A 13,978-nucleotide genomic window follows, 5' to 3' on the forward strand; every position below is an offset into this window, starting at 1 on the left:
CATTGACAGGACAAGGTAGCTGAAATCTTTCCTATTTGTACAAAATTTGTTTTACTTAGGCTTAATTCAGGTCAGAGTTCAGGGCCCAAAAGTTTTGGATAATCCTAAATGAATACCTATGCTTCAAGAGAACTCATGTATGTGAAAGCACATTATCAACACAAAACTGTCAAATTAACACAGAAAATGCTACACCCGTGTCAAGAAGACCAAAAGAAAGGGGAGGGGGGAGACATGGGTCCTGGATTTTCTGAAAGTCTTAATTTCAAATATTTTATTGTATTTTCCCCATAAGATTAAAATTTGTGAGACCAATATTTCAGTAAATATTCCTGATGAATGCACACGTAATACATAAATAGAATAAGCAAAACTTGGCCGCCAGCCACATGGCAATACCAACCTAAATACCTCTTGCACCAAGGGTTCACCAAAAGTTGATTCTGATGAACTGGGTGGTCTTCAGATTTTACCAGTCAATTTTAGGCCAGCAGCTGTCACCACAGAACCCTCCCTGAGGCTCTTGGTGTTTTTCCTGGGTAAAGCGACACATTAGCTCATCCCAAAGCCGGTGCTTATTTGCTCTTTGCCCACAACTTCCAACCTCCCACTACCATCCCCCAAACCAGCCTCTGCCATAGCACCACTTTACATCTGCCATCATGGCCTCTCAATTTCTGTGAAGTGTAAAGTAGGCCTTCCCCCAAAAGCTCTGGAAGCAATGCCCTTACACCTTGTTAGAATGTCCCCTTTAAGCACCAGTAAGTAAACAAAGGCACACTCATATGCCAAAGGGGAAGAACTAACCAGCCAATTTCTAAACAACAAGTGTAATTTAGCTATGACTTGTGGAGACAGTGTCCTTGGAGGTGGTAATTTCAAGAGGCATTTGAGCACAGCCAGGAATATATGCCCTTCAAGTGATACTCAGAAGACTTCCAGCTACACCAAAATTAAAATCTACCCATCAACCACACAGACATAGAAAAACATACTGTTTGATGAACATGTAACAACTGTAGAATAACCTCCTCAGCAATCTTCTGAATTCATCCATTTAATCATTTATTTGCCTAGCAAATAATTATTGATGATCTAGCCTGTGCCTGATAATGTAACGGTTCTATACAGGGCCCCAAATTGAACAGGGTTTAATCTATAACCCCAGGAGCTTACAAAATCTTTTAGGAAGACAGGATAGGTGCATAAATTAGTCTAATAAAGTAGAATAGTCAATTTGCAGCATGACCCATAGCGCACTTGGGCTTGGGATCCAAAAGTAAAGTTCTAGACCTCATCTCCTCTCTCCCAAGTGTCTAACCTGGAGCAAGTCACTTCACCTTTTTAAGTTTTATCATCTGTAAAATGATAATATCATTAGTATGTAGTTTGAGAAACTTTTATGAGCTGCTAACAAGATGTATATATATATATATATATTTACATAAATATCAATAGAAAAACATCTGGATATGTAAATAGTATGCTCATGTACTTTAATCTAAGTGATATAGCAAAAAATGTCATAGGAATTTAGAGGGGAACAAACTTCTTTTAACCCCGATGTCTTTTCTGGACCTAAAGAAGAGATGTCTGAAAGACACAAACATAGAGATGGAAAAGGAGAAGAAGGATATTTCTTCTGTTGTGCCTGAGACATGGCAGCAAAATCCAGCCGACATGTTTGGAGAACGGCAAACCATGCAATCCAGATCACATCTGTGTCATTACACTGCATCTTTGGCACCTGAAACAACATCTAGCACCTATTATGCACTCATAAGATGGTATTTTGTTGAAATAATTAATTAATTGCTATATGTTTAGCAAAGCAAGAGAAGAAACATAGGCAGAAAAGATTTGGGAAGTAGTATGGTGCCAGATGAAGAATCTTGAGTCCTAGTCTTCTCATCTTCTTCCAGGAGACAACTACATCGCTATTAATGAAGTATCTTAATTGCACTACATGTTTCCAGTAAAATCCCTATTAAATCACAGGGTTGCCTCTTAATATCATAATGTTAACTTTTGGAATCCTACTGGTTCTTCCTTCCATGACTTTAAGTTGTGCTTTGCCCTTTCTCAAGATCTGACCTGAAACTTCTCAGGGGCTTCAAATGTGTGCAGTGAATTCAGTGACTTCTGTCAGTAGCAGCTATGGCCAAGCATCTAGAAAAATCTTAGCTAGTAACTCTCCTCCACATAAACCTTAAGAAAGCCTTGTCTATCCTCATTTTATCATGAGGATAAAATGAATAGAAAATCAAGCCCTTCTACAAATGCTAGAGGTAATGATGCTGAGGAGGGACAAAAAGGGCAGAGACATCTCCTCCCCTCAAGAACAGACAACCAGAGGGTTCCTGCTCTCTGCAGTGAAGCTTGGTTTCCAGAGATGCTATGTAGTAAAGAGACAAGCACAGCCCATCTTTATAATCATACAGACTCAGGCAAGTGCCCCAGGCCCCAGGTAGAAATCTATTCAATTTCTTCCATCATTTGGAAAGTGGAGAAGCCATAAGGGTTAGATGTATTCCCAACCACTTCCCTGTCTGTCTCTGAATGGAAGAAAATCTGCATCCTTTTAAATGAAGAAAAGCACATCACAATAAAGAAACTATAAAATGTAAAATTGAAAAAGATCACAAGACAAAGAAAATATTTCAAGACCTGGGATAAAAAAATCTATTAATACTGATGTTAGGAACAATGGTAAAAAGGCAGAGGAAAAGCAAAAAAATAATGAAAATGCCACCATGAACAGAAACAATGAAAAGAAATACTATTTTGGTAGGGTCTACTTAAAATGATCTGGTTCATGATGACTGCCACAGAAAAGGAAAATGACCACGTATGGAAAAAAGAGAAGAGGTCAGACTGATAAGAAAAGACTTATCTTCAGTTAGGAAATCAGCCAGAGGAACAGCAAACTCTGGCCTTGAACGGAGGAGCAGATATATCAGAAGAAACAGCCTAGGGACACTGTGAAAGGAACAGTGAAGAGAAAGAGAGAGAGAGAGAGAGAGAGAGAGAGAGAGAGAGAGAGAGAGAGAGAGCTGATAGGCTGCAAGAGGTTCCAGAACCTTTTTAGCAGCACTGGCCCTCTGGCTCAAGTCAAGGAGGGAGACAGATCTAGAGGTCAGTGAGGTAGGTAGGGGTAGGAGGGGGAGGCCCAAGAGTTGAGCATGTTAAGCCTATTTATAAGTGAGATCACTGAGACTCAGACAAGGTAAATGCCCAGTGCCACCCAGCCAGAAGTTATAAGATGGGAGAAAAGGACCTAGGTATTTCTTACTCCAAAATTTGAGCTCATGTACCGTACACATATCTTCAGAAATCCTAAGATCAAATGCTTTGATAGCAGAAAGGAGTCAATTTGGGGGGCACAGGAAAAGCATTAAAAGTGAAAGAAGCACCCTGGATTATTAATGACATTGTCTTTATATTTACAACTCACTAACCCAGTTTAAGTTACTTGCAAAACAGAATTCCACTATTGCAGCCCATGATTTCGACTTTCCAGGAAAAGCCCACCTCTTGAGTCTCTCCTGTCTTCTTCTTTTCTTTTTCTTTCTAAAACCTTTCCCAGGAGGGAATGAGTCATCAAAGGATTCTTAGTGATCTCCAAGACAAGGGTGAGGTGAGGTAGGAATTGCTCAATATCTTCTTCTCTGTGGAAGGCTGATTTGGAAATCTCAAAGTCAACATGTTATTTCTAACTCCATCCTGACTTCTTGAGTCATTTTCACCAGGTCACTTGATTCCACCTGCTCCCAGCTAACCCCTTGGCTAGAGCATGCTTCTGTTTTTCCCCAGGCCTACCTACCTTGAAGCATTAGAATGACCCCTGAAGACAGTGTCCTCCAAGTGTGTCAGCAATTCAGAAGCTGACAGCTTCTAAAATAGCTGGTGTGTTCTTGCATGTCTGTTGCCCTCTGAAGGAGTGGTAGCATCGCCGAGGCAGCAGGATTTCCTTGCCAACATTGCTCCTACCCTCCTCCCCATAAGGCTCTGCTCTGCATCTCCCAGTCCCAACCTAGGAAGACTTTGAGCCCAGGGGCCATGGCATTTAAGCACTGTCATAGTTCCCACTTCAATTCCCACAGTGGTGCCAGTTCAGCATCTGGCACGATGACCTGGTCTGAACTGTATTTAGAAGCTTCAGATATGGCACTATGTTCCAGCCCATCTCAGATTGACAGGAGATTTCCTGAGCACCTGGGCTTGTGAGTCAAGCACTCCTCCTCCCCGAGGATGGAGGTCAAAATGACTTTCCTCTGACGCTCTGTTTTCTTCTTAGGAGTGTAACCTTCTGTTGGAGGCTTCTAAGAGAGTTAATCTCCAACACTGCTATTATAGAATGCTATTTTTTAAAGTCTATACTTTTTATAAATCAGGGAAAAGAGAAAGCAATGGGAAAATTGTTCAGAAAATGAGTTTAGTACTCTATTCATAGATTATTCATACAGATAAATTTCTCTGGAAATACATCCCAGAAGTGCTGGTAATCCACCAGAGACTATCAGTGAATGAAGAGTGCCTGTCCATGATTTGACTTTATGGGACAGTGATAATAATTCACGTGGGCTTGGCATCCTCTGAACCAGTAATCTTTTTTTGAAACAGGGTCTTGCTATACAGTTCAGGCTGGCCTTGAACTCTGTAGCCTAGGCTGGCATTGAACTTGTGGTGATCCTCCTGCTTCAACCTCCCGAATGCTGGGATTGTGCCACCATGCCCAGCCTAAACCAGTTTTAAAAGTAGCCCAACAGAGTCGTGAAAAGTTAATTCTGCTTAGTAGTGAAAAAAATTTAAGTCCCAGTTATTTATACTTTCATGCAATTTCCTCCTAGACAGGTAGATTGATACTTGTATAATGCAGATAGGGTAAGCTGTCAGTTTTGAGGGTTACTGCACAGAGTGACTCTAGGTTCTCAACTCTGACAGTTCATGGGAGAAAGAAAGATTGACCCCCAACTTTCTGCCCCAGTGTCCCTGACTAGAGTTCCATAGAGACACTCTGTCAGTGCTTGGCCTCTCTTCATTTCTGGGCAAGGACCCAACTCCCTGAGAATGTGGTTTTAGGATCACGGCATCTAATCCATTCAAGGATTATTTTCCCCCCTACTGCTGAGATGGGTGTGTTAATCATCACCTCTCTTTGTTCTGTAATAAATTCAGCCCTGGCTAATTCCAAGTCTCTATGCATCACTGAAGTTTAAAGATGGCGTTTTGACAGTTTAGATATTTAAAATCAATGGACCACCAGCCAGTAAAAAATTTTAAGTAGTTTAAGAGACATGTGGAAGTAATTTTTTCCAAGAATTCACAAGTCTGAAGGAGGAGATCTTATTGATGGCATATGAGTTGTTGTATATATTAAAGTATTGCTGTATATACTATATTTTACATATAATCAAGATTGATTTAATAGCAAAGGCAGAGTTCCCTGATTATATTGAGTATTATATTATCAGAAACTAATTATAATGTACACACTATGTAACATCTTTTTTAAAAAGTAATGAAAGACTAAGGTAACATAATAAATGGATATGCAATGATTACACATTTAAAACACAAACATAGGTGAGGTCCTTTCATAAAATCAGAATATTTTTCTGACACTGACTATCTACCTTCATTTTAACTACAGTCATCTAAAATGGATGCTAAAAGAAAAATTTTCCATAAAACATTAATTTCTAATTTTTGAGCAGCTTATTAATCTAAGTCAATGGATGGGTTTGGGGATCTACTAGTCACCTAAAATTGTAAGTTAAATTTTAAGAGCTTGTGTTTTTCTGGAAGAGGATACATAGGATTTAAGGCATTCTCAAAGAGGTCTATGCCTCTAAAGGTTCAAACTGTACAAGGGTTTGATTCATTTTCTTCAGTGAGGGGACAAAAGTCCATTTTTCCAAGCTCTCTTTTGCTGTAATATACTGCTTTCCCACAGCCAGATATTTAACAAGGGAAGAAATAGTCAAAAGAATATGACAAAGAATACTATGGTGCATCTTAGTAAAGATGTTGTCTTTGTGTCCCTGATGAAGATGCAGTGCTTGTGTTCCTCTGTGTAGTCATGAACATCCAATGATCACCTAAGACCACTTCTCTTTCTCTGTATATTTCCCTATTTCTTATTTATCTTTATGGTAACTCCACACGTGTGTATATATAAGTGAACTAAACTACAAGCCATCTTTTGGGGAAGTCATTAAATTATAAATTACATATTATGAATAACAATGGGACTTTTCCTTGAGTCGTGCTGTTTTGCTCTGTCACACTCTCTTGCTCTCTTTCCTCCTAAGTCTCCGAAAAATACCAATGGCACAGAAACCCTAGTTTGCCAGCCTGTTTCTCCTTATAGGTACCAAAGACCACAGTGAGTTTGCTGTTGTGAGACCCACAGTCAGTCTCTTCCCCAAAGACGCGCTCGCTGCTGACGGTCCCCACACTTCAGAAGAAATGCCCCACCCCTTGTGCTCAGAGGCAGAGCTTGTGCCTGGCACTGGGACAGAGAGGCAGCTCCCTGGGGAAAGCTGGATGGAGTAAGCAGGCTGCCCACGCCAAGGCTTCCCTAAAGGCCATCTCAACCTAGCCTGACCGAGGAAAGAACACTTTGGTGAGCTCAGTTTGTTTACTGCGAGAGCCTCCTTGCCGTCACAGCTACACATCTATTTTTACCACTCTGTGACAAGGAAGATGTTCTGCTGTCATTGAAGTGAATGATAAATAGAGGCAACTTTGCATTCTTTGTCATTCCATGATGAAAACGACCCTGTATATAGAGTCTGAAAACAGGAGTTTGAGCCCTGGTTCTGACTCTCCAGTGAGATATAACCTTAACTTTTTAAGCCTGGAGAATTTCTGTCAACCCATCTGTGAAAAGTGAATAAGGAATCCTACTCCTTACCCAACTCGATGAGTCACCGGCAAAGTAAAATAATGCAGACGAAAGCATTGTGTAAACTATAAAGTGCCGTAGAAATGTAAGTTATCAGCATTACATATAATCAATTAACCCACAGTAGTTCCTCAATGTGCTCCAAATACTGGGCTAAACCTGTGCCGTGCCCATTAGAGATGAGGAAACTGAGACTCAAAAGCAAAGTGGAGCAGTGAGGGCCTTATTCACTAGGAGCCTGGATGCTCGCTCTTCTCTCTCCCCTCCATGACTTCTTCAGGTTGTGTACTTCATTTTCTCTTGCTGGGAAGAGAAAATACCTCATCTTTAAAATGGAGATGATAATCATTTGTTCCTATGACACAAAGACCTGATAAAAATGACCCCCCAGAGTTTTGTTCCATGACCTATGATTCTGCAAGATGTAAGCCAGGGTACAGGGTACCTTGCTGGGGAGTAGGGCCAGTAGCCAGGTCTGCTAACCAACAGACTTCATCCTATCATTGCTCCTTTGGCCTCTGAATCACTGTGCTTTATTTCCCCAGGGGTGACCCAATGAGAAACCATAATTCCATTAGAGTTTCTCCCATGCTAAGTGCATTTTACTATATTCTGATTCTCTGCTGATCTAGATATACAGCAACTATTCATTTATCGAGCAAAATAGCCCACTGCCCAGTGAAAGGAGGCAGATATATTCTTTAAATTCACTTTGAGATATTCGCTCTATCACATGACCCTTTGCATAGATGTCACTAAGGAGCAGAATAATTTTATAATCAAATAGTTTTACTATCAGCAATAGGAAGCTTCGGTGAATGCAACGGCAAAGCTTTCCATTGACAGGCCCCGTGGGAGTCCAGGCCTGGGACAGAGTTAGCATTCTTTTCAGCTAGTGGGAAACAAAAGCTAGTCCCAGGACACTTTGGGTTTGTTTTCCATAAAGTTACTCAGTTTATCCAGAGTCCAACATTCCTGTTTCTTTTCTCTTTTGGGACTCAGGATAACTCACTTCTTTGTCCCCACAGAATCACTGTTATGGCAAGACTCAGTGTTTATAATTTCTCAACTCCGTAGAGAAATGCCTAAGAAAAGATGGTCCTCATTGCTTAAAAAGACCTTCTAAAAAATGCTACTTGTTGCCTCAGGGAAGTGACTTCCTCTCTTCTCAAAAAGAACCTACTGTGGTATGGACTCGGGGAAGTCTGAATTCAGTTCTCCCAAGACTATGTATTCCTAGAGATAGATGTTCTGCTACTCAGTCCTTATCAAGAGAAAATGTGCCATGCCTCTTGTCATGATCTTAAACTACCTGTGGAAGACTTCTTTCTTGTCACTATAATTTAATTAGGAGGCAGTGTGGTCCCTATTGAAATACATTCTCTTAGGTAGGGAGGGCAAATGTGTTCTGACATATGTGTCAATTATGATCATTTGATGGCAGTACTTGAAAGCACAAAACTGAGAAGCATGAAGCCCTATCCAAGCTCACATGGCAGAGTACCAGATTGATTAACAATGTTTGCCATGAAGAAAACAGTATGGAATAGCAGTATGTGTTATAGATCCATTATCACATTCTAAGGTTTCTACCAAAACGCTGCCATGCATAAATTGTCATGGTATTCCTCTTACTTAATCTGAGGAAATAAAGCCTATTATGTCACTGTCCATATTTTATGTTATTCTTTCCAAGTAGTCCAGGTTTTCCAGAGGCCTGAGGGGAGCCACTATTCTCTCTCTTCTAGCAATGAGGTCATCATGTTAGCAAACTTCTGCTCTGACACAGTAGTGGTTTTAATGGAGAACTAATGTCTTCATCAGTATCTGTGCTATTTCACACTTCATTTCCTCCCAAACTCTTGGATGAAAACCATCCGGTCCTGGTGATTTACTTTGTGGGAGTTTGTTTCAAGCAAGTTTCCTTCTCTAGGGATGTCATGCAAGCATTTTCAAGGCTCCAGCGGGGGAGCACCTCGCCTTGAAACATCAGTGTGTGATCAAGTCATTCAAGAAACCCAAAGGCCTTGGCAGAAACCTGGCTGTGAGGTCTTTAGCCGAGGCCTTTGAGTCTGAGACTAACAGCAGCAGCTGCTATGTTTTCAGCCTATCTGTACTGTCAGTGGTTCAAGGTGGAGCCAACTTGTGGGACCTTGAAAACCATAAGGAGACAGGAGGAAAACACAGACACTCTGAACTTGTCTCTCTCAACTCAGGCTGTCGCCAGATCTGTCAATGAGTTTCACAAAGTCTCGAAACTATTTCATGGCAAGAATGGTCTTAAACTTCTTTTGTATGACCCATAGTTGTACCATTACCCAACACAGATTCTCCAAGGCAGTCCTAATTTACATTCAAGATATATCTTTATCTAAAATAATATATCTGAACTGGGAGTGCAACGGAGTGGTACAGTACTTGCCCAGTATGCTCAAGACCCTAAGTTTGATCCACAGTACCACAAGTTACATGATTATATATATATATGGCTTGAAAAGCCAGGCCCTAACTTCATAGATATACAACAAATGCTTTGCTTTTAACTTGTTAAAATTCTGCCTACATGGCATAACTCAAAAGATGAAGGAAGAAGTGTTACAACTTGAACACAGTTTTCATAGGACTGCTCTTCAAGGGTGGCAGGTACTCCTACACAATAATAGTCCCACAGCCTTAGGGTCTATGCATGACTAGTGAAGGAAAGATTTCTCTACTGATGTGAGGCCTCTGGGTTCATCAAGGCAAGCCCATGTCTGACTTCTCCATTCGGAAGGGACAAAGAGAAGACTGAGGAGGAAGGACCAAGGTGAAGCCACTAATGTAGATCTAGTACTCACTAGCTTGAGGATGGCCTCCTCTTCATGCACCCATAGGGCAGAAGCTCCCATGATGTGGTCTCATTTTTTGCCCTCAACATAGTTTAAATGCGGACAAGAGACACATTGGACCATTAAAGTATCTGACAATAGGAGTAACAGAAAATATATAAGCATCTTCTCCCAGAGCAAGACCCAAATGCAGGGCCAGGCACAGCCTTCCCAAGAAGAGAGCATATGTGAGGGGCTTTGGCCTGAGCTACAGGACTTCTGATGTGGTTTTGCTGGTGGTGTTTTTAAGTGACTATCTGATATTTACACCTTGAAGAGGACGGGCCTCTCTTCATTCAAGAGGGAAGTTTTACTCAGAATTCTATAATTCAAAGACTATCATCAAGAAGAATAAGAAAAACAACAGCCACGGTTTCTGCAAGCTCATTGGCATAACAGCACAATGTGCTTCATATTTCTCACTGGGCAGTAGCTGGGTCCATCTAAACACCAGTACATGAGGGCTGAGGATGTAGCTCAGTGGCACCGCACCTGCCTGGCAAGTGCAAGGTCCTGAGTTTGATCCCCGGTACCAAAACAAAGCAAAACAAAACAAAACAAAAAACACCAGTACATGATCTTGGTCCTTTGCTGAATGAGGCAGTGAAGATAAGAAAGCCCAGCAGGTCACTATGATACTCTGCAAAGGCCTTGGCAACTACCATTCCCCAAAAGCAACACATATAGACAGTCTTCACTCTGGAACAAATTTCAATTTTGGATAACTGATGGGATCATTGCACCATCAGACGATGATGAATAGCTACATGCAATAACAACAGAACACTCCAGAAAACCAATGTCTAAAAACTACATCTATAGTGTCATAGAGCCCTTAGTTTAGAATAAATTTTATCAACAGGAAGGAAAAAATTCTCCTTAAGCAGAGACTATGAATGTCCAAACTCCAACAAAATAATAGGGAAGAAGCTTATCTGCCTACAGTAAGAGATTTCTCTCCCATTTGGCCCAGAGAAATATTCTAAGTTCTTAGTCCTTTGTTCAGCTCCATGAAATTCCATGTACAAGTAACAACAAACATGCAATTCCGCTATGCATAGGAAGCAGGGGTAGCTCTCTGCTCAGGAGTAGGAGTAATTGGTACCACTCCAACTTCTCCTAACTAGAGAAGGGATACAGGAGGAGTATGAGCAACAGTAGTAACAGTTGTTGGCACTGAGCCCAGAGAAACAGACTTGTGGACTCCCGGACCCTGGTCTCCCCCTCTGGCCTGGCAGGGTCTCCACGTGGTTCCTGAGTTCTTCTTGGCAGTCATTAAAGTTCACCTGCTACAACCACAGGTGCTATTTTCTGTTTTGCTTCATGGCCTTCATTGCAACACCCCATTGTTCCTGATTCCAGGTGACAAAACCTAAAGGTCACCATTGATTTGGGCCAAAATTGCTTCCCACTCCCATCCTGACAAGCTGCACCACACACTCCAAAGGTCAGCTATGTATGAGGTCAGTACCCTGTCCCTATAAGGGCCTCATGATTCTTCACTCCTATAGCCCCACACAGTTGTCTCTGCCCTGAGCCTCCTCTGGTGCAGGTGTGAGAGGGCCCTGCCCTCTTCCATGTTAGAAATCTGAACATGACTCTCAGTGCCTTTAAGTTGCAAGAATGTAGGACCGCAGTGGAAGATGAAGCAAGTATACTGCAGGAGTGATTTTTTTAACAGATTTTCTGTGTTTTAAACCACCCATGTCTTCAGATTGAAACTAAGATTCTCAACTCTCAGTGCTTTTAGATGTGAGTCCTCATGTTACTCACAGTGCTCACCAAGAGCAATTGTCTTAGGCCTATCATTTTATAGTCCTAAGGCCTAGCACCAGTTCTAGGTTTTTCATCCCTCTTTCTCCTGGGCAGTCTGTCCCAACATACTCCCAAATACCCACCATTGCCCAGGACAAGTAGCCAACTTCCCAAGAGCACTAGCCATAGGAAGTTCAGCAAATAAAATAACAGTTTCACTTTACCTCAGGATGATAATAAGAACATTTTCCTTGGCCAAGAAGCTGCATTAGACTCATGAAAGACAAAAGTCACGCATGTCTTCTGCTTGAAATTCCACTGTCTTGGAAAATTAGAGGCAGAAAATTACTAGGAAATATTGTCATCAGCCAAAGGACTCTAGAACTTGAAACAAAAGGCGTGTTCCATATTTAGTTCCTCCCTGCACTTGGGCCTCTTAAAGAAGTATATAAATAGGGAAAGTGGACACAAAGGAGGCAGAAGTAGAAGGAGGCATTTCATTTTTTTTTAATATACAGATTTGATACTGACATTTTTCCCATTTTGTCAGGAGAAGTTTCTGAGGGAAACCCATGGCCAGCTAAGGTTAATTTTTTTGAGATTTGATTTTATGACTAAATTCATTAAGGTTATTGATATTTTCTTTCAGACTAGCGATTTTTTGGTTGTCCTCTGAAATTTATCTTCATGAGTGAGTCACTGGGATTTTTTTTTTCTTCCCATTAAGTTAACTGGTACATTTTAGGTATAAAATACAGTTACATTCATCACTGGGATCTTGTACCATTACATGAGTATCTTGGTTCTTACTTTTTCCCCTTCCCCTGCCCACCCTTCCCTATTTGCAAAGACTTTGTTTCCATTTTTTTCCTTTTCTCATATATTTTCCTTTCCCTTATTTTCTTTCCCCTACCCCTCCCACTTCCCCTACTCCTTCAGACCCTTTGTTCCTATTACACAATATCAATTATACATTTTTAAAATTATAATATCAAAATCTAGGAGACATTACCACAGATGTTACAGAATTTAAAAGGATATAGAAAGCACATTACAAAAATCTTTGTGAAATAAATTTGACAACTTCTAAGAAGTATCTTGGAAGACAAATTAATGAAACTAACTCTGGAGGAAATATAAAATTTGAATAGCACCTATTAAATAAAGTATATTCCTAGCTTGAAAACCTACCTATATGACAACAACAGGTTCATAAACATTTTAACTGATAAAATATATCAAACATTTAAAGCAGAAAAAAAAGGAACACTTCTCCCCTCATTTTAGGAAATCAACATTGTGCTAATCCTAAAACTAGACAAAGATAATAGAAGAAAAACATATGAACATAGATAGAAATTTGTTTAACAAAACAAACTATTAGAAGTCACATCTGGAAGTATGTAGAATGTGGTTTGATTATAAGGATGGCAGTATTGGTTCACCATTGGAAGATCCACCCCCAAAAGTCATCATTTTAACAGAGGAAAGGAAAAAACCATATGATCCTGTCAGTAGTTGGAGAAAAAGTATTGGACTAAATTCTACAGCTGTTCATGGTAAAAGCTGTCAGGAGACTAGAAGTAAAACAGACCCTTCACAACAGATCAAGAACATGTACTGCATACTTCCAGCAAAAATTCCTTATATGAATGGAGAAGATACAATGCTTTCTCTCTAAGGTGGGGAAAAAGGGCAGATATGCCTACTCTTCATCTGTCTATTAAACTTTGAAATATAGGCCTAAACCAAAATACTCTGGCAATAAAATAACACAATTAGGATAGGACTGTCAGGGTAGAAGCAAAATCTTTATATGTAAATGAAATGATCATCTACAGAGAAAATACTAAGAAATCTCTAGGAGCTCTTAGAACTTGTATTTGAATTTAGCAGGATTAGAAAACCCAAGGTATATATAAAAATTCAGATCTATGTATACTTGCTATAAATGAAAAATTGGATATTGAAATTTAAAAGTTATGTAGAAGTACAAAGGACCTAGAAAAGTAAAAAGAAAAAGAAAAAAAAAACAGTGTTGGAAGACATTTAATGCCTAATTTTAAGACTTCCTCTAAAGCTACAGTAATCAAGGCAGTGTTGGTGTAAGGAAAGATGTATAGATCATTGGAATAAAACAGAGAATCTAGAAATAGAACCACTCCTATATGGTCCACTGAGTTTTGAAAGATTATTTAACATTAACATTTTGTAGAATATAAACTCAATTCAAGAGCAGAGGAAAAGATAATATTTTCAGCAAATGGCTCTAGAACACCTGGTATCCATATATAAAAAATTAACCTCAACTCTTTATTTCCATACATAAAAATAACTTGAAAGGATCTATAAACTTAAATATGAAAGACTAAAACTATAAAACTTTAAGAAGAAATTATAAGGGAAAGTGTTTTTGAATTTAGGGTAGGCAAGAACTTCCTAGGAT

At 40.0% G+C, this 13,978-nt stretch overlaps 1 protein-coding gene across 2 annotated transcripts in view; it reads right to left on the minus strand.

Moving 5' to 3' along the window:
- The window catches only part of Tbx15 (T-box transcription factor 15), a 118,728-nt gene that overhangs the window by 64,471 nt on the left and 40,279 nt on the right, over positions 1-13,978 (minus strand). The window contains exon 1 of one of the 2 annotated variants that reach the window (XM_021265764.2): positions 3,824-4,040. The exons of the other annotated variant lie outside the window; for it this stretch is intronic. Within the exon in view, the coding sequence (XP_021121423.1) occupies positions 3,824-3,833 (10 nt within the window). The 5' untranslated portion in view covers positions 3,834-4,040. Of the gene's footprint in view, positions 1-3,823; positions 4,041-13,978 lie in introns of those variants that run through there. 2 annotated transcript variants of the gene reach the window in all.

The sequence above is a fragment of the Heterocephalus glaber genome, unplaced genomic scaffold (assembly GCF_053883595.1).
Source record: "Heterocephalus glaber isolate CG9 unplaced genomic scaffold, H.glaber_assembly_v1.0 deba00001442, whole genome shotgun sequence".
NCBI lineage: Eukaryota > Metazoa > Chordata > Mammalia > Rodentia > Bathyergidae > Heterocephalus > Heterocephalus glaber.